The sequence below is a fragment of the Conger conger genome, chromosome 9 (genome assembly GCF_963514075.1).
Source record: "Conger conger chromosome 9, fConCon1.1, whole genome shotgun sequence".
NCBI classification, from domain to species: Eukaryota; Metazoa; Chordata; class Actinopteri; order Anguilliformes; family Congridae; genus Conger; species Conger conger.
The window spans coordinates 14,587,193-14,612,353 of record NC_083768.1 but is presented as its reverse complement, the minus strand read 5'-3'; the positions used below and the strand labels follow the sequence as shown (position 1 = coordinate 14,612,353).

The window sequence follows — 25,161 nt, the reverse complement described above, 5'->3', positions numbered from 1 at the left end:
ACACAAAAGATAAGAGAAACAGAAAACCTGCAACTCTCGCAATAGCCTCTGCCGTCTAGCAGAGTTCACTCAGTGGTCAATTTATTAGGTACACCAACTTGTAAATGCAAATGTTTAAACACCATACTCGTAACAGTGGTAGCAACAAATTGCAATTTTGCAAATTGCAATACAGCGTATCATCCTTCCCCAGGCCGAACGGGAGGTGTGTACGCAGGTGGGGGTAGTTACTATCACCACTTGATAGCTCGTAAGGTGTGGTTTTGATCGACAAACCGGGACAAACTCTCTTTGTTTGAGAATCAGTCTAGGCGCTCGGAGACGGCGAAGGTGAGCGCTTTGCTGAAGTATTTTTTCCAAGTCTACTTTAAAATGTACAATTTCCTAGGACAGGGAAATTAGTTTTTACGGAGTCTTAACTCCATGCTATGAGCACCATAACCAATTACCGGCCAGACCAGCCCAGCGCTAGCTCCACGACCGAGAGGCAAGCAGACGGTAATAAATACTACCCAGATGGACGGATCCAGCGTCTTGGACCACAGCAAGACTATCGGGGGATATGGCGCGGGACATGGAGGGAGGCATGAAGGGTATGTAGCAGTCGCTCTTTTTCATGAATCAATGCGCAGCTGTAATACATGCTATGCACTGTAAATTTCGTTTCTTCAAAATAACGTTTTTCATGTCGCCCTTGATTGTACTCTGTCACATGTGTAATCTTGATTATGTTGTGACACAACAATTTTTGCATAATTTTGGTTAATTGAATTCGCTTAAAGTAAAACGTAAGCATTATTTATAAAAAATATGCTGTCACGTCTTTCATTTATTTAAATGAAATTCCGGTAGCCCATTAAAAGTTTTTTTTTGTTTTTGTTTTTTTTGTTATAGCTCCCCATTAGTGTTTGTGTGACTGTCACACACGCATGATCGATTTTTTTCTGGCTATTTCCACGTGCTGAAAATAACACTCATTCTATGTCAACATATTGATAATGTGTGGTTAAAATGATCATCGAGCAAAATGCAATGCAGTAAATTCCAGGCACATTATTATTATTATTATTATTATTATTATTACTATTATTATTATTATTATTATTATCCATCCATCCGTTCTCTTAACCTGCTTATCCTGAACACGGTCACAGGGGGCCTGGAGCCTATCCCAGCATACATTGGGCGAAAGGCAGGAATACACCCTGGACAGGTCTCCAGTCCATCGCAGGGCACACACACCATTCACTCACACATTCATACCCACGGGCAATTTAGAGTCTCCAGTCAGCCTAACCTGCATGTCTTTGGACTGTGGGAGGAAACCGGAGTACCCGGAGGAAACCCACGCAAACACGAGGAGAACATGCAAACTACACACAGAGAGCCCCGGCCAACCGGGATTTAAACCCAGGACCATCCGTGCCGCCCTTGAATTATTATTATTATTATTATTATGATTATTATTGTTATTATTGTTATAATAGTAGCAGTAGCAGTAGTAGTATTTAGATGCTGTTTTAAATGAAACATTGTTGAATTGTTCAATTATTATGATGGATATTGTCCATAGAAGTGATGACATTCATCTTTGCTTTCCCATTGCCCCTTCAGTGTGCAGGCCCTTCATCAGAAAGCACAAATCCTGCTGACTCTATTGAAAGAATATCTGGCCAAAGCGGACATGAGTCGTCAGTCTGTAAGTTCTTCTAAAGTGTGTAAATATACTATCCAGTGGAGGCAAGCATTCTGTTTTTACTTATACAAAGACTATATGTCAACATATAAATGTTTTACTGTTCAAAATAATCCTTTGGTCCTTGCTTATATTGTTGACATACTTATTTGTGACCAACACAATTTAGGCCTGTATTAACAGCAAGCAGTGTTCTAGGTCACACTAGCAAAGTATCCAAAATCTAGCTATAGCTGCTTCAGGTTTGGCAGTTGACAAAATGCCAGCAGTCAGTACAAAATGTCTGATCAACACTATTTATCAGAGAGCCATGTTAATGTGCTGTTGTGTGTTGATGTGTGTTGGGGAGTGACTGAGAGATTATTGTGATGAGGTAATGCTCGGTGGTGCTTAGGCTTACAATGCATCATCCTGTGGACCTGCAAAGTTCATTTGATTTTATCTAAATATTCTAATAACATTACATTACATTAATGCCATTTGGCAGACGCTCTTATCCAGAGTGACATACAGTTGATTAGACTAAGCAGGTGACAATCCTCCCCTGGAGCAATGCAGGGTTAAGGGCCTTGCTCAAGGGCCCAATGGCTAACCACTACGCTACAGGCCCGTTATATAACAAAATAATATGAAATAATTTTAGGATTTTTTTTTTCCTGTTTTTTGATTGCCTTCCCAGTTTTGAACCTTCGTCTGTCTGGATTACGCTCTGTCTGACCCTCATTACAACCTAACATTTTTTCCATACCCCTGTCTGCTTCTGGTTCCTCTGTCCCTCCTGGTGTGACATTCACAATGTTCTTGTAACAATATTTTGATTCAAAAATCTTACCTACTGTACCTTTAAGAGTAAACTTAATAATATAAGTAAAATAGGAATGGTAGTTTAATTCATGCAGTTCAATTCAATAATTCAATTAGTGTTTGAAGACAAAATGACAAACAAAATCCCTCTGAAAAACATACGTTTTTTTAATGCATATTATCATAGCACCCACTTGGCTGAGGGGAAGGGGCCACATTATTATAATTTTTTTTTATATTAAGCCAGAAAAAATGTTACAAAACCTTGAGTTATGGAAATAAATACTGCGTATTTTAAAGTTTAATGCAGAAAGATTGATATCCATGTAATGTGGGAGGGTTAGCTGAACATAAAAAAAGCAATTTTGAAAATATTTATATCTTCGTCTTGATTTTTATGAGGAGATACCAGCGTTATGGATGTGACACCATTGCATTATGGATGTGACACGTCTGAAATGCACATTGCTTGACAATCTACTTCCCAATCAAATTTTATCATAACACATTTGTTGTCATCTGAAATCTATCTAAATATCAGTTTTGACATTGATGTGGCTGCCAAATGGCATTGATTTCATTAGATTACATTACAGACATTTAGCAGACATTCTTATCCAGAGCAACATGCAATGAAGAGCAAATCACACCCAGATGATTTCCAATGGTAATTCCAATGGTGATAAATCATTTTTTATGCATTTTCCTGTTGTTAGTCTACATTTGATCAGATTTCAAAATGGTCACTATGGCCTGTTTGGGACACAATACATTTAATTGGGAAGTAAAACATTTTATTTTTTCATGTTCAGATTCACATTACTGTGGAATTGCCCAGATATGAAATGAAATAGAGATAAATATAATAATTAATCTGAAATATAAATTATTTCATATTCTGATTAAATAGTGATTTAAATTTGTAAGTATATAGTAACTGTTCAAAATTCTGAAAAGAGAAAAGATAAACCAAATCTAACTAAACAGTTTTATGTTTATGTGTAAATGTGTAAAAAGGCACTCGCTTGGTTTTCCTCCTACCTCTCTGGTCGCTCCTACCAGGTGACTTGGAGGGGCTCAGTCTCTGACCCTGACTCCCTACAAACTGGAGTCGTGCAGGGCTCAGTTCTTGGGCCTCTCCTCTGCTCGCTATACACCATGTCTCTTGGTTCTGTTATCTCTTCCCATGGCTTTTCTTATCATTCTTACGCTGATTACACCCAACTCTTTATTTCCTTCCCCCCCGACACCCAAGTCACCACACAGATCTCTGCCTGCTTGGCTGATATCTCTGCGTGGATGACGTCCCACCACCTGAAGCTCAACCTTGCCAAAACTGAGCTTCTCTACATCCCTGCTAAGTCCTCTCCGTCAATCGACCTCTCACTGACTGTTGAGGACTTTGTAGTTTCCTCCTCCCGTACGGCAAAGAATCTTGGGGTGACTCTTGATAACTGCCTCACCCTGGCTCCACAAGTATCCTCCACTGCCAGAACCTGCAGGTTCTTTCTGTGTAATATACGCCGTATCCCTCATCTCCTGACGGAGAAAGCAACCCAGCTCCTAGTCCGGGCGCTCGTCATTTCCCGCCTGGATTACTGCAACTCCCTCCTAGCCGGTCTCCCAGCGTGTGCCATCAAGCCCCTCCAGCTGGTCCAGAATGCTGCAGCCTGCCTGATCACCAGTCAGCCCAGGTCGGCTCATGTCACCCCGCTTCTCATTGGCCTCCACTGGCTTCATATTGCCGCACGCATCCGTTTCAAGGCCCTAGTGTTGGCATTTCAGGCTGCTAAGGGGACTGCCCCACCTTACATACAATCCTTGATCACTCCCTACTCCCCAGCTAGACCACTCCAGTCTGCCAGCTCTGGTCGCCATATGGTTCCCTCTCTACGTGCACCTGACGGTCGAGCTGCACGTTCACGCCTGTTTTCCGTTCTGGTTCCTCAGTGGTGGAATGACTTGCCCACCACTGTCAGGACACCAGAATCCCTCCCCCTATTTCGACGCAGACTCAAAACCCACCTTTTCAAACTCTATCTTAGTCCTCCCTCCTGATTTCCCCCGCCCCTCCTTTCTGATATCCCTATCCTTGTCTAACCCCCCCTCCCAAAAAAAATAAAAAATTGCACTTATGATGACGACTATGTTTAGAACAGCATTCCATGTGTATTTTCCTAGTTCTGGATGTGATGCTTTGACTTGTGGTAGAACCTATGCGCTTGTAAGTCGCTTTGGATTAAAAGCGTCTGCCAAATGACAAAAATGAATCTATGTAATAAAGTCTAGTTTTATAATAAAGAAATCTTTATTTGTGTGCTTATTACTACCTCCTGCAACCCTAGACTTCTGATTTGGCCTATGATACAGAGTGTTGCTTTATGCAGTGTTATGCATTATAATGTCATTAGTATCAAATAGATGTACACTTCACACAGGGTTTGCATAAATATGGCGAACCAGCCAGGAGCCTAGATAAAGATAATTTTGAAGCACACACTAATTGGTGTTGTTCAAAAACTGTCTTGGTTATCTAAAACCTAAAAGTTAACAAAATGGAAGTTGTAGAGGAGAAACATGTTAAAATGCCAAATGCTGTGTTAGTCCATGGCATACCTGCTGCAGAATGAGAGTTAGGACGTACCTGCTGTTCCTGAGGCAGAAGAACCTGTTGCAGAACGTAAACTACCTGCAAGTTCAAAAGAAAGATCCATGGAACAAACAACAAACAAAGAAATGTGCAATCAGATCAGATCAGAATCAAATGAGCAAACTTGCCCAATAAAATAAGTCTTCATCGGTTCTAGATGAGCTAGAAAACAGTCAAGAAGAGGCACCAGATGCAGAACAGATCAGATAGAGATGGATTAGAATTCTTACAGGGAAGAGCCTGAACTAAGAAGGCCTTCTAGGCGTAGAGAAAAGCCTAAAACCCTATCTTACCCTGAGCTAGTGAACCCTTTCGTTAGAATAGTTAAGTCACTCTTTCAAGGCCTTAATGCTGCGTTTGTGGGAGCTCTTCCAGAAATCAGGTATGTTGAACACCACAAACCCATAACAGTGAAACCTCAGGCAACATACAAAGGGACTTGCATACATTCAAAGGGGGAGGGTGTAACCCCTGCAAAGATTGCAAATTCATTATATTGTATCGAAATATCGAATAACTTACCAAAATTATATAAAATAGATACAGATAATAATTCCTAAAATAATCAATGTCATAAAACTAATTCTGATTGCTGACGCAAAATGACCAATTAGGCTCATATGCCATGCTAGAGATCCATACTCAAGTGGAAAAAAAGGATCATCGGATTCTCACGCTGGAAATCTGGTATTGTTGAACGAACTGAGTTATTGAACGAACTGAGCAAATTGAGAATTTTTTTTTTTTTTAAACTGGAAGTTATTTATTGTGTTTCTGTATACTCATTGTTTGAACTGCTTAGTGTTAATAGATTTAAGATTTATTTTTGGTTAAAAGGTGAATTCCTACTACTGAAGGTGTGTGTTGTGAATTGAGTTTTGAATAGCCTGTTAACAGTAAACTTAAAAATGTAAGTAAGATAGGAATAATAGTTTCAGTTTAATGCAAAAATAGGATTCAATTGATGTCAAATCAAATAGAGATAAATATAACATTTAGTCTGAAACTGAAATAATTTCATATTGTGATTAAATTGTGATATAAATTTAGTGATTAATTAGCATATAGTAACTATCCAGATATTCTGAGAAAAGAAACCAAATCGAACTAAAGCGTTATATTTGTGTAAATGTGTAAAAAAAAATGTGTATAGTTTTATAATAAATAAATCTTCCTAAAAGAAGTGTGTGCTTGTTATTACTACCTCCTGCAACCCAAGACGAAGAGTTTCTGATATTAAGGCAAAAACACAAATCAGCAGACCCTGTGTCTCTCCAGGACCAGGAGTGGGCACTACTGCACTAGAGCATCCACACTCATAAAGAGTGATTGTGAGTGTGTATGAGTGAGGGGCAGTATGGGTCAGACTTCTGTCATTGTAATAGTTGCTGATTGGCCTGTGGGATGTGTGTGTGTATCGCATGTGTGCTGCAGGGTGGAGAACGAGGCTCAGTGGAAACTGAGAACTATCTTGACATTTCCACCATGGTCCTGGATCAGCTGTATGCCTGTTGTGTGGACCTGCTACAGATGGGTCAATCCAGGAAGGGCATCATGAGGAGGTGAGTTTTGCCTTGCCTTGCTGAAACAGTGTAACTCCAGGGCTGCTGTAGATAGGACTGGGATGTGCAGTATATCTCCCGTCTCAGAGACATGACACACAGAATCAGGAACTGAGAGAGGTCATGTTAGGAGACAAGTGTTTAGCAGCTTCATGACCCTCCTGATGTGACATCCACCCTGCAGGCAAGAGTTCATAACACACAAGAATCTTAACGGGGACAGAATTCTCCATCAGTCACAGGGAGTTGCGACTGATGGAGAACAGGAGAGAGAGTAACACTGATTTATGGCATTATGCGCCACATGTTTCATGTGATCTACAAGTAAAAAAATAATACAATTATTCAGTAGGTGGAAACTACTGAGAAATGAAAGTATCTCTCCTTCTTCTCCTTCCCTCTTTTTTCTGTTTCTCTACTTCCTCTCATTTCACCTCTTCTGCTGCCCACCTCTCTTTCACTTTCCTTCTTTCTTTCTCTACCTGTCTCACTTCTTCACCACCTCTCTACGTCCAACTCTCCGTCTCTATGTTCCTCCCCCCACTCTCTCCCAGTATGGAACAGGGTCGGGAGCAGCTGAAGATAATGGTCTTCAGTAAGAGCAGCCAGGGTCACGGGGTACGGAAGAACCGGGGCAGCTCCATAGGGCACGATGGAGGAGGGAAGAACTTCCAGCAGGCCATGGCCTGGATCGCCCAGCACAAAGTATGTCAACAGAGACCCTAATGACCATTTTCGGTATTTAAAAATAACAAATGTTGTATATCTGATTCTCTGGTTGTACAAGGACTTGTTGCCCTCTTGACCCTTCCAACCGTACCCACATGGCACTCAAGCGTTAACTACTGTCAAATCCCTTGAGTGCCATGTGGCATTATACCTTTACAACCAATTCAAATGACTGCTATACTATTATTTTGAGCCCCTATTAAAGCCCGGCTAAATTTTCTCAACTGAAGCCAAGGTGGAGACACCTGATATTGGGCCTAAGGCTGAAAGGGTTAATTAGGCAGTGTTGATAAGGGCAGTAATAATAATCCTCCTCATTGCCATTTTAGGGTTTTTCTGTTACCTGCTAAGGACTTTTGTGTTTTCTCTTTCACAACCTTTCTTTTTCTGTTTCTCTCCTCTCTCTCTTTCTTTCTCCCTTCCCCCTCTCTTTACATACCACTTTCTTTCACTTCCTCTCTCCTCCCTGTTTTCACTCAAACTCTCATTATTTCCACTCAAATTACTTTAAACGCAAAACGCAATTAAACGCAAATTAATGTTTTTCTTTCAAAAAAAGTTTCAAAAGTTTTAATTTTCCACACACCGCCGTGTAGACTGTTAAGTATGTTCATTTGTGGGCTGTGGGATTAGGGCAAGAGGCAGAACAGAAACTTCAGCTGTTATCAGAACTCAAACCAAGAAAGGATTCATGAGAGATAGCAAGGTAGAAACCACTACTATCCAAGAGAAACATCAGTACTCCTCTCACAATTGCAAAGAAACATCTGGATGATCCCCAAGCCTTTTGGGATAATGTTCTATTGAATGATGAGTCGCAAGTAGAACAAGTAGTATAATTCTGTGCTGATAAGAGTCTGGGGAGTGAAAGGCTTTGTGTTGCCATCTAGAGGCTTGTGATTAGAACAGTAATGCTCAGATTAATTAAATCTAGTGTGCAGAGCTCCAGCCCTAGAGGGCATTGAGGTGCCGGAGTTCAACTGGGAGACTACTTACTCTAACTCTGTGTCTCTCCCCCATGTTCTGACCAAAATAGTGCATCAATCCCCTTTTGCAAAGTGTCAAAAATCTTACACAAATGAAAGGCCTTTGTTAATTTAGTTGTGATATTACATTAGCTTTGAATGAAAAAGTTGCCGTGTGTGTATTGTTGAATGAAGAGGCGGATATTTTTGCTGTGTGTAGTGTTTGAGTGAGTTTGAGCTTCCTATAGTAGAGCCCTGCTGAAAAAACTGAAGCTAGATTTTCAAACAGCTAGTAGCTGGTTGACCAGTTCTAGCTCCCAGTATGATGTGGTTTGACCAGCTCAAGCTATTTTTGAAACAGCTGGTCGACCAGCTCATACCCAGCTAGACCAGCTTCATGACCAGCTTGGCCATGCTGGTTAACCAGCTCACACTCAAGTAGACCAGCTTATGACCAGCTTGATCAGCTCAATTGAATTGTCAAGCTGGTTGAGCTGGCCTGGCTGGGTTTTACAGCAGGGAGCTTCCTGCTGACGGATGCTCTGTGTGCCTCTTTGTCCTCCACAGCGCCTGATAGAGACCTCTCCTTGGGGGGGTGACCAGGACATCATCGAGTGGCAGATGACGGAGCACAACAAGTTCCACAGCTCCATCCAGAGGAGCCTGGAGGTGGAGCATGCCCGGACCGAGCTGGTACAGTCACCGAGAGGGGGGGGTTTTAATTGTCTTGAGATATAAGAGAAGTTCTATCCCTGGATTTCTTATCAAACTCTGAACAATTTAATCAGCCCAATTATTTATTCTAAATGTTCTAAATGTTGACTGTGCTCCAATGTAAGAGGGGGCTAACCTGCATTCAGCCATTCACAAAATGTCTGCCAGACACAAGCTGGTCCTCCATGACCTTTCCTATATAGCTAGATGTCTCACAGGCCCCAACCCCTGGCCATTTCCCTTCTTCAGGAACTGAAAGGAGACCAATTGTACAGGCATTTTCTGGAGCAGGAGTGGGACACTCTACAGGTGAGCAAAACTTTCCAAATCTACCAGCATCACTGACCTGAGGGTACACTGCCATACAACTCATTTATATAACTATTTTTATACCACTGTTTTCTGATAACTGTCGCCATCGAGGAAGAGCAATTCCAAGGTTGACTCTGGTTTGTTGGCTTGTTGTTTTGCTTCGCTGTACTTGTGCTTCTTCACCTCTGCCATTGCAGTAGCTAGCTGAAAACACTCAGCTGAAACCTCATCCCACCCTACAGGCTCTGTACACACCCACAGCTCCCCACACAGAACAGAGAGTCACTCCCAGAAGCTCCCAAGAACATCTTATAAGAAGGAATATAGGCAGTGGAGCAAAGACAGATTGCCAGTGCATCATAAAAATGACTGCATGATTATTTTATATTTTCAGGGAAAAAATCCTGCATAGTGTGCCTTTAGATGCTGTTGAGGTTGTATATCAACACCCATAACTACTTATTTTAACATATTGTTAAATTGTATTTTAGTTACAATATCAAATTTATTTTAAAATGACAAATACATTTATTTGTAATTTTACTGAATGACTAAATCCATTCATTCATCTGTATATTGATGAAAATGTTTCAGAAAATGTCCTGGAGCAGGTCCAATCAGCTTCAAGACCTATCAAAGATCTTCAAGGATATCTCCGTGGAGATCATATGGGTGAAGGAACGTAAGGAAGAGGAGCTGGTGTTTGACTGGGGTGACAAAAACATTGACAACTACATCCCCAAGAAGCAGGATAGCTACTTGGTAAGAGTTCCCCATCCCAGAGCCACCTGCCTTTAACCAGGTTGCATCCATTATTACATACAATCCAGGCTGACCAGCACTCACTCGATACAGTGTAAATTTTTAAGTGGTTTAAATTTTTTTTTTTTTTTTTCTCAGAGGCTGATGCGTGACCTGGAGAAGAAAGAAAAGGATCTAAATAAACTCAGTGCAAATGTGGAAAGCCTTCTGAACTATAATCACCCTGCTGCTGATAAGATTAAGGTACTATAGGTGTTGCCTGACCCTCTCCTAACCTCCTTATGCATTATGAGGACAGGAAAGCATCCATTAATTTTATAACAGAACTATTTCAAAGAAAAGCAAGACATTCATTTTAGCAAATGCAAGACGAATTTACTATGATGGTTTCCAAAGGCTGGGACTAATACACCCAAAAAAACAGTGGATGTACTATAGTTTACACTCTGAAATCATTGAGCCACCCTTGTCACCCTCTCAGAAGATTGAACTGCTGAACCCAGGAACTGACTTGTCTGGACAGGAAATGACTATGTGAATGAATGATAAATGATCTCTAATGAGGAAGGCAGACCTCCTCTGTCAATCCATAGGCCCCTGTGTTAGACTCCCCTTCAGAGTGAAAGGCTCCTGCTAACCCAGGCTTGCTCTGTTCAGGCCTACAAGGACACTCTGCAGACCCAGTGGAGCTGGCTGCTTCAGATCACCAAGTGCATCGACACACACCTGAAGGAGAACGCTGCTTACAGCCAGGTAAGGCTTCCGTCCCAGCAGTCAGCCCCCACCCTCACTGCCTGACAGACGGCTGGCATATCAGGGTGGTTACTGGATCAGCCATTTCTCAAGAAGTGACAAACCTTTCTGTTTCCGTGACTCATAGTTTTTCAAGGAGGCAAACAAAATGCTTGTCAAGCTGCAGGAGGAACACGAAAACATCCATAAGAGGTATACCTATGACAGAGACACCCCACTGGAGAAGCTTCAGGACCTTCTCAAGAACTTGGAGGTACAGCTGCTTATTGCATAATCAATACTGAATGAGCATGAAAATAATAACCTTCAGTGTGTAGCTGGATATGAACTACACACAGCCAATGGCATTGCGTTTGGTACACCTGATCAAAATATTTTCTTTTCTTCTTACACAATCTCTCCTGCTGCCTTTTAAAATATTTTGCGTTTCAAACCAGAAACACGTGCTTAGTATGTGAGTTTGATGGATTTTATGTAAATGACTGTTCATCCATGTGAGGGAAAAGTTGTATGTGAAGGATGGGAAGACAAAGTTCTCAGGAAATTAAAATCTGTCAGTCAGTGGTGGGTGACACAGGCCTGTGTGGTTCACAGAGAGAGAAGGAGATGATCATGAAGAACAAGTGGCAGGTGCAGCACCTGGTCAACAAGTCCAAGAGCATCGTGAGACTGAGGCCCCGCAACCCGCACGAGAAGAGCAGCAGTCCTGTGATCGTCAAGGCGCTGTGTGACTTCAAAGAGGACCAGGTCTGACACGCACACACACACACACACAGACACACATGCACTCACACATACACTTGCACACACACTCACACACACACACTTGCATACACATACACACACACACGCGAACATATAGCCGTATAGCACATGGACTGACCCTCTTCATCTCTCGTTCCCTCCTCATCTCTCCATCTCTCGCTCCCTCCTCATCTCTCCATGAGCAGAAGCAGATCCTGAAGGGTAATGAGGCCATCCTGACAGATAACTCCCAGCACAGCAAGTGGCACGTGAAGGGGCCCGGGGGTTTGGACATGCCCATTCCCTCCGTCTGCCTGCTGGTGCCCCCTCCCAACCCCCTCAGCATCAGCCTGGCCAACAAGTAAGGGTCAAAAACCTGTACCCAGTCACCCTATATCAGTGTGACCAACAAGTAAGGGTCAAAAACCTGTACCCATCAACCCTATATCAGCCTGGCCAACAAGTAAGGGTCAAAAACCTGTACACAACCACCCTATATCAGCCTGGCCAACAAGCCAGCCTCAGAAACCTGTACCCATCAACCCTATATCAGCCTGGCCAACAAGTAAGCCTCTAAAGCCTGTATCCATCAACCCCAATCCCCTGAGTATCAGCCTGGCCAACAAGTAAGCATCAAAAACACTTTGGTTCCCCTGTTTTCAAATGGCCCCAGTGGGTGCAGCATACATTTAATTGCTATATCTGCAAAAATTCTCCAGTTTAAAGAGTATGTCGGACTATGTGCAGACTCGCCTTGAGCACCCTACAGCATCTTGCTCTTGCTACACAACCTCACAGGACCTTTGTCTTGTTTCCTCCCGCTTCCAGGACTGAGCAGCTCTTTGAGACCATCATGGGGATCTGGAACCAGCTGTTCATCAACATCAAGAGCCTGATATCCTGGCGCAACTGCATGAAAGACATTGAGCACATCGAGTCGCTCACCATTACCATGGCGAGTCTCCCAGGGCAACCCTCCTTCCTCCTGCTCAATTGGGCCCCTAATGCACCATGCACCCTAATTCCTCCATCACTGGAGACAGATTTTCTTTCTGGTCCCTGGGGTTTTTGCCTCTTTTTTCCCTCTGTGACCACCATAGTCTGTTTCCAGTTTCATTTCCTCATTATTTGTTCCACATGTGTCATTTTGTGTCTCTGCCTCCTCGCTTCTTACACTATATGTACTTCTTTCCTGTCTCTTGTCAGTCAGCTGACCTGTGTCTCATTATCTGTCAATCACCAGTCAATTTAAACCTGTCATTTTTAGTTTCTTGTTGCTAGTTCATCTTTCTGTTTTCTGTTCCCCACCCCAGTTCTAGCTCCCTGTACCTGTACCCTGTACCTGTGGCATGTACCTGTGCCTTCTACCCTGTTCTGTTTGGTCCCTCTCCGCTCTGTTCAGTTCTGTTTTTGGATCTTTTGGTTTTGAACTGGCTTTTTCAACTGTTCTTTTGATTTTTGGATTTGTACTTCTGTTTTCTCTGTCTCCTCGGTTTATGAACTCTGCCTGTCCCACGATTACACTCTGCCTGCCCCACTTGTACCTGTCTGCCTGGATCTCAACCTTTGCCTGTTTTCTGGATTGCATTCTGGATCTGCCCCCCTGTGTGTCATTAAACCTGTTGTTTTCCTACCTGAGTCTGCATTTGGTTCCTCTGTCTCCCCGTACCTGACACTATACATTTAATGTAATGTGAAATGTTACATTTCTTTATGACTTTAATTTCATATTCAGTACATACTGGCTGATGTTACCATGTGCTATCTTGTTAGCTTGCTTGATTCATTTTATGTAGCCAAGTAGGCTAACAAAGTACCAATGTCCCAACTTAGTCAGTAAACAAGACAAAAATGTTAACTTGTGTGGAAAAATAATGTGGTCTGTATAAACTGTACTGTATAAACTAGTCTCTGTTTCTTCAAAAAAGCAGAGAGATGGTGTTCCAACAAAGAGGAGGTGCCGTTGGACTGGGTGACTCCAGCTGGTTGCCACTTCCACTTTAACTACACTGCACTTTTCTGCCGTGTAAAAAATGTTTTTTTATGAACCACAGCTAGCCAACATGCGGCCAGAGAAGTACCGAAAAATCATCAAGAGCCTGGAGACGAGCTACCAGGAGTTCCGGCGCAGCTACGTGGGCTCAGAGATGTACACCAACGAGGACAAGACGCATATAGAGAACCAGTACCAGTATGCTTTCGAGAAGCTGGTGGGGCTGCCCACTTACGGTGAGTCTGTTTCCCACCAACTGCCCTGCATATGGGGCTAATCTATCCCTTCATTTAGCTTTTTGGTAGACACATGATGCAAAATAATACATTATATTAACAGTGTAATTTCAGTAAACACCTCTTGGTTTAATGACCCTCAAATCACAATCTCACCTATTTTTGTATATTATTTATATATAACTTCAATACCTGCTATGTTCAGGGGCATTTACTGTTTATGGGTGTTAAAAGTAGATGGAAGTCTGCTATCCGAGCTTCATACCCTGCGGCAGAAGCTGGAGGAGACCGAGTCAGGCTTGACCCAGCACATCCACATACCCCTGGGGGAGAACAGCGTCCACGAGTGCTCCCAGCGCATTGTGCGCATGGAGGTACGCTATGGTGCTCGGCCACAGGTGTCAAACTCCAGTCCAGGAGGGCCCCAGTGTCTGCTGGTTTTTGGGGGTGTTCTTGGCACCAGTTGTGCATTCAAGTAATTGATTGGCTAAAGTCCATGCACCTTGTTTTCAAAGCCTTAAATGGCAGCTGATTGAAAGTAGGCCACAAAAACCCAGACACTGTGGCCCCTTTTGTCACCCCTGTGCTAGGGCTTGCCAACTCCTGGGAGGAGCCAATCAAGCCATGCCTCTCAGGCCACACCTACTGTTAGCTACTAGTCTGTTAACTATCCTTTGCTGTGGTCAATTTTGCTCTTGGAAATGTGTCCCTCAGTATTTGTAATGTACTTGGTTTAATTAGTCATTCAGGGTGTCTAAATGTATATAGTCTGATGTGGGGTAATGTATTTCAGTTTGTGTTCATGGATTGGGAATTACAGGGCATCAACCAGGACTTGGACCCTATCCGTGAGGAGTATGTGAAGCTGAGGGAGAAGATCCTGTTCCAGCTCGACGGGATGAAGGACACGGACAAGGCCAAATTCCTATGCTCTGAGCTCAACCTCATCAACCGGAAGATAGGGAGCCTGGAGGGCTTCTCCTCCTCCTACACAGAGAGGTGGGAGCAGTGGCACATCTGCATCCACTGTGGCTTTTTTCCCTGGAAAGCTGTGGTTTCAGCCAGCACTTTAGAGATGATGTGGAATGGAAAGGGCCAATGGAATGACATTTACATTTACATTTTAGTCATTTTGGAGACGATTGTAATCCAAAGCAATTTACAAGTGCATAGGTTCTTCCAAAGGGTAAAAGCATCAAATCCATAACTAGTAAAATATGCACGAAAGGCTGTTCTAAACAAGAAGACAGTCATCATAAGAGCAAATTGTTATTTTTTTATTTTTTTATTTTTTATTAAAGGGGGGGTGACGAAGGTATAGTCTGAAAAGGTGTGTTTTTAGTCTGCGTTTAAATATGGGGAGGGATTCTGCTGTCCTGACAGTGGTAGGCTAGTCATTCCACCACTGAGGAACCAGAACGGAAAACAGGCATGAACATGCTGCTCGACCGCCAGGTGCTCATAGTGAGGGAACTACACGGCGACCAGAGCTGGCAGACCGGAGTGGTCTTGCTGGGGAGTGGGGTGATATGAGCCGACCTGGGATGACTGGTAGTCAAGGACAAGGAGCTGGGTGGCTTTCTCCGTCCGAAAGAACCTGCAGGTTTTGGCAGTGGATACACGTGGAGCGAGGGTGAGGTGGCTGTCAAGAGTCACCCCAGGATTCTTGGCCATATAGGAGGAGGATACTACAAAGTTCTCAACAATCAGTCAGAAGTCAATTGTCGGAGAGGTCTTAGCAGGGATGTAGAGAAGCTAGGTCTTGCCAAGGTTAAGCTTCAGGTACATTCCTGAGTTTTAGATAGAAAGGGAAGAAGAGAGATAGGCCGGTAGTTGAATGAGCCAATAAAAGGAAAACATTTGAAGTGTTACTGTATGTTCTATAGTTTGTTATATTGTATAATGTATTGTGATATTGTAAGAAATTATAGGTTCTACCTTCTATGCATAACATTACAATGCTCTTGACTGGCAATATAGGATAAATGAAAGTGCATTCACATCATTAATATGGCAATATGTATATTTTTTCAAGACTTGGCTGTATCTGCATTCTGTTGAAAATCTTTTTTTTTTTGTTTTCAATCTAATATGTGTTCAGTCTAATATGCATCAATTAGTTTGAGAAAGTTGGGAGTGTGTATGTGTGAGGAGCCATTAGCCTTGTGTCTGAGCCTCTGGCGCCCCCATTCTGCAGGCTGAAGGCACTGCAGGCTCTACAACAAAGCCTGCTCCAGGCGGAGGACATTGTGAAAGTGCATGAGGCCCGTCTGACCGAGAAGGAGACCTTGTCTCTGGAGCCGAGGCAGCTGGAGGACTATCGGGCCATTCTGAAGGTAGCCAGCCTTTCGGTCATGTATGTGTCCGAGCCTACAATGCGTGTCCTGTGGCATGCATGTTTCTATGTCCCCATGAGTCCTCAATTCTTAACGGTTCATCTCTTCATGTTATCTGCTGTTCGCTTCCACAGGTCATAATGCTAGCATATGAATAACCAAATGAGCTAAGTGGTTGTTTATACATTGATGATGATAATGATGATATTTATGATGATGTCAGTGATGATGACAGCAATGATGATTCTTGTAGCTGTGATGGTGGTGGTGATTTTAATTATATTGAAGAAGATGCTGGTGACAATGGTGGAAATAACCACTCATCATAGGCAGGGTCCAGTGTCTTTCCTGTGTTTCCGGGAATGTCTTTGAGCAGTGCACTCCATGCGTCTTCCCATTGTGTATTTACAGAAAATGAAGCAGGATCTGGACCAGAGGGACGTCCTAAAGAAGCTGGAGTTGAAGCTTGGGAATGCTGAGCGCTGGAATGATCAGATCAGCCAGTCCTTCCACAAGTGTGATGTAGACCTGTCCAGATACCGGGAGCAGGTCACCCAGATGAGCGACCGATGGCGTCGCATCCTGTCCCAGATCGACAGCAGGTCAGAGGGACATACAGCAGCCACACCTGCCTGCTTGTGCCATTTACAGTTTATGTGTGTCTCATATAACAGAGATAGCCTGTATCTCATATTCTGCACATAAGACTCATATCACATACAGAGATTGCACTGGATGTCCATTATCTCATATACGGGACATAATATTTCACTTATCACATATAATGGACATATAGTATAATCTTTGTATCATAGATGAGATGGATCAAAGTTTAAACCAATCATAGCCTATAGAAAATTCAGCTTGAGGATAAATACAGTTAAAACAATATGGCTGGCTGTATTTCTTGTTCTTCAGGATACAGGACCGTGTTCCAGAGTTTATAGTTTTATGAACAAAAAGACCACTCATCAAATTGTGGTTATGTTCCGCATAATATGGGACCATGTTTCTCAGGATATAGGACCGTTTTCCATGGTTAGAGTGAGAGTTTGAGGAGTAAACCCTCATTGTGTTCACACTGTGGTTGCTTTCTTCAGGGTGAGGGACCTGGAGAAGCAGCAGCAGCATCTGCAACAGTACCAGCAGAGCAGATCTCAGGTCAGCAACTGGATCGAAAACACCCAACAGAAGCAGGACTCCCTGCTGTCTAACAAGTTATCCGATGTCAATACGCTCATCAAGCACCTCAACCAGCAGAAGGTACCGGAACAAGACCTCTCTCATCAAGGAAACATTTAAGTACACGTCCCACTGTTCCAAGGGAACACCTGAGTGCCCTCTGCAAATACATATCATTTTGCTTAACATTTTAGTTATCCCTTAAAACTGTAGAATGTAGCAACCACCCACCCACATCAACAGCCCTTAGAATGGTTGCTGTATGCAACCATCCACCTTACCTGGGTTTTCAGAAATTCTGATGGGATCAAGGAATTTCAAGAAAAGTCTCAATGAAAGTCTGTTTTCAAGGAAAGATTGTGTCTAACTGTGTGTGTGTGTGTGTGTGTGTGTGTGTGTGTGTGTGTTGATCTACAGACGCTCTACTCTCAAATCAAAGGAAAGAAGGACAAAGTTGAAGATGTTGTGAGGGACGCGAACACCTGTGCATCCTCAATCACGGTGAGCCTTTAACTGAGCACACCATTCATCACTTAAACCCTCTTACATGGAGACCACTCTGATCACAGTCTCATGTTGATGAATCATGTTAAAAATAATTAATAGTAGAATTAATGTTAAACATGCACTGTACAGAGGTATGCACAGTATATACCATTCTACACAGTTGTGTAACAAAGGTATGATTCAAACCATTTGTGTTCTGATGAGGTCACTTGCGGATTCTGGGATATGTAGTTTGTAGCATTTGGACATGTGACTTAACACGTCTACATTGGTGTGTATTGCAGGACTACGAGCTGGATCTGGCCTCATACGGCGCAGGCCTGGAGACACTGCTCAACATCCCCATCAAGAGAACCATGCTGCAGTCTCCAGCTACCGTTGTCAGGGAAGAGGTAAGCTTACCCCTTGCAGAGACGGTACAGAGAATGGAATTGCAGCCGTGACCCTTCTGTAATGAGAGACCTTGCCTGAGTCCGAGGTGGAATTTGGACCCCCGGCCTCACACTCATCCAATGAATTAGTTGGAACGAACGTATTACCAATCAGCTAAAGGCAAAATCGCCTCTAGGCAAAGGCAACAAAGTTCTTTTGTATTTGAGGGTTATGTCATCAGGGAGCATTGTCACGGTAACCTGCAATGAGCCTTCGTTTTCACTGCACTTCACTGTGCTTACTAGGGAACTAGCCAAGCTAACCCTGCTACACTCATCTCCCTTTGACTCCCCCTCCATTTGAAACTCTGCAGCAACCTCTTTTTTTCCACCCCCACCAATCCAAGTCACGGCACCAATGTAGTGAGAGGGACAGTTTTGCCTAAGTCCGAGGTGGGATTTGAACCCCAGTCTCTCATTCCGCGACATTACTTTGCACTATATTCATGGTTGTAGAACCATCTGCTTGTGTGTCCTTCCTTCCGTGTCTTTCTCTGCCTAGATGTGTGTGTGTGTCTGGGTCTGTGTTTGTTTCTGTGTTTATGTATCATATACAGTACGTTATGATTGATGATATTGTCTAATATCAATATCAATAATTTATATATAATCCATTTGTTACCATTGACATTGGTTACCAACGTGCACTGTAGTCATAGGCGTGTGTAATTTGAGACCTCCTGTCCTTCCCCCAGGCTAGTGACATCCAGTCCAAGTACATCGAGCTCCTCACCCGCTCAGGTGACTACTACAAGTTTCTGGGGGATTTGCAGAAGAACATGGAGGAGCTGAAGGTACAGTATGGTACAGAGTGGAGACAGGGAGTAAATAATTGCAGGGGCAGGGCTCTTATATATTAATGCAGAGAGGATGACCTGCGTGACATTTTATGAAGAATGTTAGATTTTTTGCTGATGTTTGTAGCCATTTTCCAGATAAAAATGCAATTGTTCCAAGCATGTCTTCATAATATAACATACATATTAATTTCTAATGTTTAATACGTATTATATATGCATTAGTGCTGAATGTCAATATAAAAATAAATGTTTTACATTTGGTTGCATCTAATCCATACGATTATCATTATTCTGACTGATAACCTAACCTCATCATTACTGCTTCAAACTGCATGATATCATGAATATAGCTTTATACAGTAGATGGAACTGGGCAGTTAAATTAAGCCAAAATGTGATATATATTTTTTTAGTCACTAAAAATTGAGTAATTCAATCACTTAAAATTTGACTTCACAATCATAACATATGTATGCCTTAAAAGATACCAGCATTCCTGATAATTTGTGTGTGTTGTCACACTTGTGTCAGATTTGTCTCACGGAAAGCCTCTATTTCTAATCACTCAGATCAGAAACACCAGAATTGATCTTTTGGAAGAAGAGCTAAGACGCTTCAAAGAGGAAGCTCAGGATCAGGGCCAGAAGAACCGGTCCCTGGAGGACAGCCTGGCTCGTTACCAGCTGGAGCTCTCCCAGTCCAAGGACCAACTCCTGTCCATGGAGGAGGTCAAACGGACCCAGGCCTTACAGTGCAATACTGCCAAAGAGAGCCTGGACAGCACCTACAGCCAGGTGAAGGACCTGGACGACAAGGTGACCCACCTCACCTATGCACTAGACGAGGAGAAGAGGAAGCGTCGGCTGGCAGAGGAGAGGTACACCAACCAGCAGGAGGAGTACGACATCATCGTCCGCAAAAGGCAGAGGGAGCTGGACGATGTCAGCCGCTCCAAGCTGGAGATCGAGAAGACCATCAAGGAAAAGGAGCGGGACATCGAGAGGCTACGGATGCAACTGGAGGACGAGGAGGCCCGTAGGAGAGCCTCTGATTCCGAGCTCTCAAAGGTAAGGAACAAGTATTGCCAGGAAATAAATAGCATTAAGCAGTCGTACGAGACGGATATCCATGTCACCAAGACGAGTATCCAGAAGCTGGCCCAGAGGAAGGATGAGGACTTGGCCGACCAGAGCATGGAGTATGAGATACTAGTTGAGGAGAAAAATGAGCTGGAGGAGGATCTGAGGAAGCTCAGGCTGTCTCTCAGCCAAGCGGAGGAGATGAAGAGGAAGGCAGAGGAGGAGCTGCGCCAGTGGAGGACCTTGGGGACGGAGGAGGGGAGGAAAAGGAGGGAGCTGGAGATCCAGCTCGAGACCTTGGTCAGGGAGAGGGAGGAGTTTGAGCTGTGGCAGAAGGAGACACTAGCAGGTGCCTCCAAAGCATCAAAGGATAAGGATCAGAAGATTACCCAGCTGTTGCAGGAGGTGGAGGACAAGAAGCGGAAAAGGAGGGACTTTGAGGCAGAGAATAGCGGCCTGCGGAAGGCCCAGACAGAACTACAGTCCAAGCATACCTCCACCTTGCAAATTGTCAGCAGAGTGAAGGCATCAGAGGAGGAGGTTGGTACAGTCAAGGCAGAGCTGGAGAGACAGAAGGCCGATAAGGCCAAGGGTGAGCAGCACATTTCCAGGCTGGAGATACAAATAAAGGACCTGCAGCGGAAATCTGGGGAGCTGGAGGCTGAGGCCCAGCGGCAGAGGGAGGCGGCCCAGAGAGAGGCGGCCCAAAGGAAGAAGGTGGAGGTTGATCTGGAGAAGACCAACCTAACCTGCAAGGGACACATCAGCACCATCACTCTTCTGATGAAGGAGAAGGATGAGTCATCCAGCTCCGGTCAGAAGGCCAAGCAGGAGCTGCGGAGCCTCCAGGAGAGCCTGGACAAGGCCCTGAGGGACTACAGAGATGCCAGAGAGAAGCTAGACAGGCTGACTGCCGAGCTGAAGGCCCTGCAACAGCAGCTCACCCAGGAGCAGGCGCGGGTCAGAGAGGTCAATATCCGCAATGAGACACTTTACAAGACCATTGAGGAGAAGAGCAAGATGCTCAGTGACCACAGCCGCGAGATCCAGAGGCTCCAGGGCATGACTGAGTCCCTGACTAAGGAGCGACTTAGGCTGGAGGAGGAGCTGAGGGCCCTCAGGCAGGAGAGAGATGAGCTAAAGGAGGGGAAGGAGAATAATGACACCCAGAACTCCACCTACATATCCTCCCTTGAGGTGCAGCTACAGACCAGCAGCAAGAAAGGACAGGAGCTCCAGGACCTCATTGACGACCTGACCAAGGAATGGGACAGGTTGAAAGCGGAAATTGAAACAATCCAAAAGCAAGCGGCTGAGGCATTATTTAATTTGAGATTTTTTTTTTTTTTTCAAATTAGTATAAATCGTGCAACTCCAGCTGCTTCAAGTTGATTGCTCCACCTTGTGCCACTATTGCATGTTGTAAGTGGGTTTGGGCCTTGGCTGCATCCTTGTGGATTTTTACCTGTTTTTTTTTTGTCTCATCACAAAAGAGCACATGCTTGGCGGCACGCATTTGAATAATTTGTGAGATCACTGCATTTTTTAGCTGTCAAGCTGTTTGTCTGCAGTTGTCACTTGTAGCTTGCAACCTTCATGGCATTTCATCATACAATGTTTTGGGGGTTATGTCAAAATTCATGCGATTTCAGATTAACTAAATCATATGAATCCAGGAATAGCAAGCAGAAATTATTTATTTACTTTTGATGATCTGCCATTCAGGACACTTGTTTGTTTGTTTGTTTGTTTAATTGTCTTTTACAAACCGTGCTGAAGAAAACAGCTATGTTTTGAAATGGCTGGTAGCGAGTTGACCAGTTAGATCAGCTCTGTACTCAACATGGTTTTACCAACTCAAGCTATGTTTGGAAACAGCTGGTAGCTGGTATTTCAAGCTGGTCAAAGCTGGATTTTACACCAGGGTAGTATCTCTGCCTGTTTGTACTGGAAGAATGTGCATCATTCTTGTCAGTACAAACCCAGCCATTCAAAGTGGATACATGTAAGCATATTCAAGGGTGTACTGTATTTATGAAATGGTCATTTGAATACATTGCCATTACCTTAATTTCAAAATGACATTTACAAATTGAGAGTATGGAATGAAAGAGTTCCATCTGATTTTTCAAATAGCAAACTATTAGTCAGATGAATCATCTGAAACTACTTTTACTTTTAAACGCTAACATTGATGTAATTAAAATGATGATATAATGGATATGAATCATGAATCTTCAGTCAACTTCAAATGATTGTAATTGTCATGACTCTTTTTTAAATTTACAGACATCGGGCCTTATGCAGGACTCCCAGACACGCTACAAGGAAACCCTCCTCATCAGGATCAAGAAGGTGGAGCAGGAGAAGGGGCGGGCCCAGAAGAATGAGGATGAGCTGTCCCGCATCCGGTTGTCCCTGGAGACGGAGATGCGACAGAAGCAGCATCTGCAGGATGAGCTGGATCAGCTCCGGAAGGACTTTGAGTATTGGAAGAGCCAATATGAGCTGAAGGATGGGCTCCTCCGCAAGTGTGACACTGACAAGGGCAAGGCGGAGCGGGAGCTCACATCCCTTAGGAGTGAGATTGAGAGGCTACAGGCTGAGCTGAAAGCCTTGGAGGACCGCTACAAGGGCCGGCTGCAGAGCTCTGAACAGGAAGTGACTGAGCTGACCCGGATCAGAGATGAGCTAGAGAGGGAGCTTGCGTTGCTCCGGAAGCACCTGGGAGAATTAGAAAAGAGAACAGTGGTTGATCATTCTGTCATCACTACAGAAATGGTCATCACTACCAGCACCGCCCCTCCCGTGTCATCAGTGAAAGAGCTGACAGTGGACGGAAACCGTGGAAAGGTCTCCATTAAGGAACTGGACCTCCTGAACGCCTTAGACGTCAAGAAAATTGGTGAGGGCCTGCTCACCCCCGAGGACATTGGGAGCAAGCTAAAGACATACCTACACAGGTCAGACTGCATCGCAGGAATCTTTCTTGAGAAGGAAAACAGTACCCTCCCCATCTACCAGGCTATGAAGGAGGGCCTTCTCCGCCCAGGCACCACCCTAGAGCTTTTGGAAGCACAAGCTGCCTCTGGTTTTATGATTGACCCCCTTAACAACCTGTTCCTGACTGTGGAGGAGGCATGGAAGAGGAACCTGATAGGTTGGGAGTTCAAGTCCAAGCTGCTGTCGGCTGAGAGGGCCGTCACAGGCTACAATGACCCACGCACAGGCAAAATCATCTCCCTCTTCCAGGCCATTGAGAAAGGCATCATAGAGAAAGGGCATGGAATCCGCCTGCTCAAGGCCCAAATTGCAAGCGGTGGTATCCTCGACCCCAAGGAGAACCACCGCATTGATGTGGACATAGCCTATCGCCGGGGATATTTTGACAAGGAGCTGAATGACATATTAGCCTATGAAGGGGATGACACCAAGGGCTACTTTGACCCCAACACAGAGGAGAACCTTACTTACCTGCAGCTGAAGGAGAGGTGCATCAAAGATGAGAAGACTGGCCTGGTCCTGCTTCCCCTTTGGGACAAGAAGAAACAGGCCTACCCCGGGGGGCTCCTTGACTACGACACTTTCTTAGAGCTGTCGGAGCAAGAGTGCGAGTGGGAAGAGATCACGGCGGCCGGTCTGGTGGTGGTGGATCAGAAGATGACATCCAGGACTACCTGGACAAGGGTTTGCTTAGCCAGAGCACAGAACCGCTCCGAGTTCACCGACTAGATCTCAACAAGACTAACACGGACTTGTCTATAACTTCCACTTGTGCAGAGGATGTTGCTACCTGCAGTAGCCCCACACAGATTAGGCCCTCCTCCCCCACCGCCAGAAAACGCTTCTCGAGCATCTCCATAACCCTCTCTTCACTATCAGAGATCCTGGACGATCAGAGCCCCATTGCTGCTATCTTTGACACGGAAACTGTAGAGAAGATCACCATCCCTGAGGCCCACCGTCGTGGGATTGTGGACACCATCACCGCCCAGCGTCTCCTGGAGGCCCAGGCCTGCACAGGGGGGATCATCAACCCAGGCAATGCCCAGAGACTCTCGCTGCAGGATGCTGTCCACAAGACATGGCCGCCAAGCTGAAGCCCGCCCAAAAGGCCTTCCTGGGCTTTGAGGATGTGAAGACCAAAAGGAAGATGTCAGCAGCTGAGGCCATGAAGGAGAAGTGGCTGCCCTACAAGGCTGGTCAGAGGTTTTTGGAGTTCCAGTACCTTACTGGGGGTCTGATTGAACATGGGACTAGCCAGAAGTTATCCATTGAGGAGGCTATCAATAAAGGCTGGCTGGATAGGAGGGCGGCGCGGAGGTTGCAAGACACGCGCCTCTACCTCAAGAACCTGACCTGCCCAAAGACCAAGCTGAAGATCTCCTACAAGGAGGCCATGGACAACTGCATGGTAGAGGAGGACAACGGGATGGAGATTATCCAAGCCACCTCCATCTCCTCCAAGGGGATCAGTAGCCCATACAATGTGCGTTCCCACTCCGGATCCCGCTCTGGCTCTCGAACCAGGTCCAGAACCGGGAGGGGCAGTGTGGACCTTACAACCTCCACCTCCTCCGCCTTCAGCTTCTCCTCCACCAGTTATAGCACTAGCTCCACCTCTTAATCGCCTCAGAGGGGTTTTTCGCGATGACCCATGCCAGGGGTGTTTTGTCTTTGTTTTCACAGTGTGAAACCGGTGCACTGAAACCAGGGATATTAAGTGAGTGAGGGGTGTTTGGGACATTCATGATCATACAATATTTAGGCAAGCTTAGGTGTAGACTGGTATCATTTAGTGGTAAGCATAAAAATGCTTACTTTGATTTAACACAACTTATACCCAGCTTCTGATGTTAATGCATTTAATGTGTTGATGTATTTTTTTACTTTGGGTGATGAGGAA

At 44.4% G+C, this 25,161-nt stretch overlaps 1 protein-coding gene across 1 annotated transcript; it reads left to right on the top strand.

The window, feature by feature from the left end:
• The first annotated feature begins 350 nt into the window (after window positions 1–350).
• Window positions 351–25,161, top strand: LOC133136655 (desmoplakin-A-like). The gene is given in 26 exon segments (XM_061254296.1): window positions 351–593; window positions 1,615–1,699; window positions 6,585–6,712; window positions 7,267–7,417; window positions 8,974–9,125; window positions 9,396–9,429; window positions 10,027–10,194; window positions 10,333–10,437; window positions 10,852–10,947; window positions 11,075–11,200; window positions 11,542–11,694; window positions 11,898–12,052; window positions 12,520–12,650; window positions 13,750–13,920; window positions 14,155–14,294; window positions 14,741–14,919; window positions 16,118–16,256; window positions 16,668–16,858; window positions 17,357–17,519; window positions 17,856–17,939; window positions 18,230–18,337; window positions 19,072–19,170; window positions 19,746–21,572; window positions 22,545–23,913; window positions 23,916–24,329; window positions 24,332–25,161. Coding segments are annotated over 26 exon segments (6,996 nt in total). The 5' UTR covers window positions 351–516; the 3' UTR covers window positions 24,883–25,161.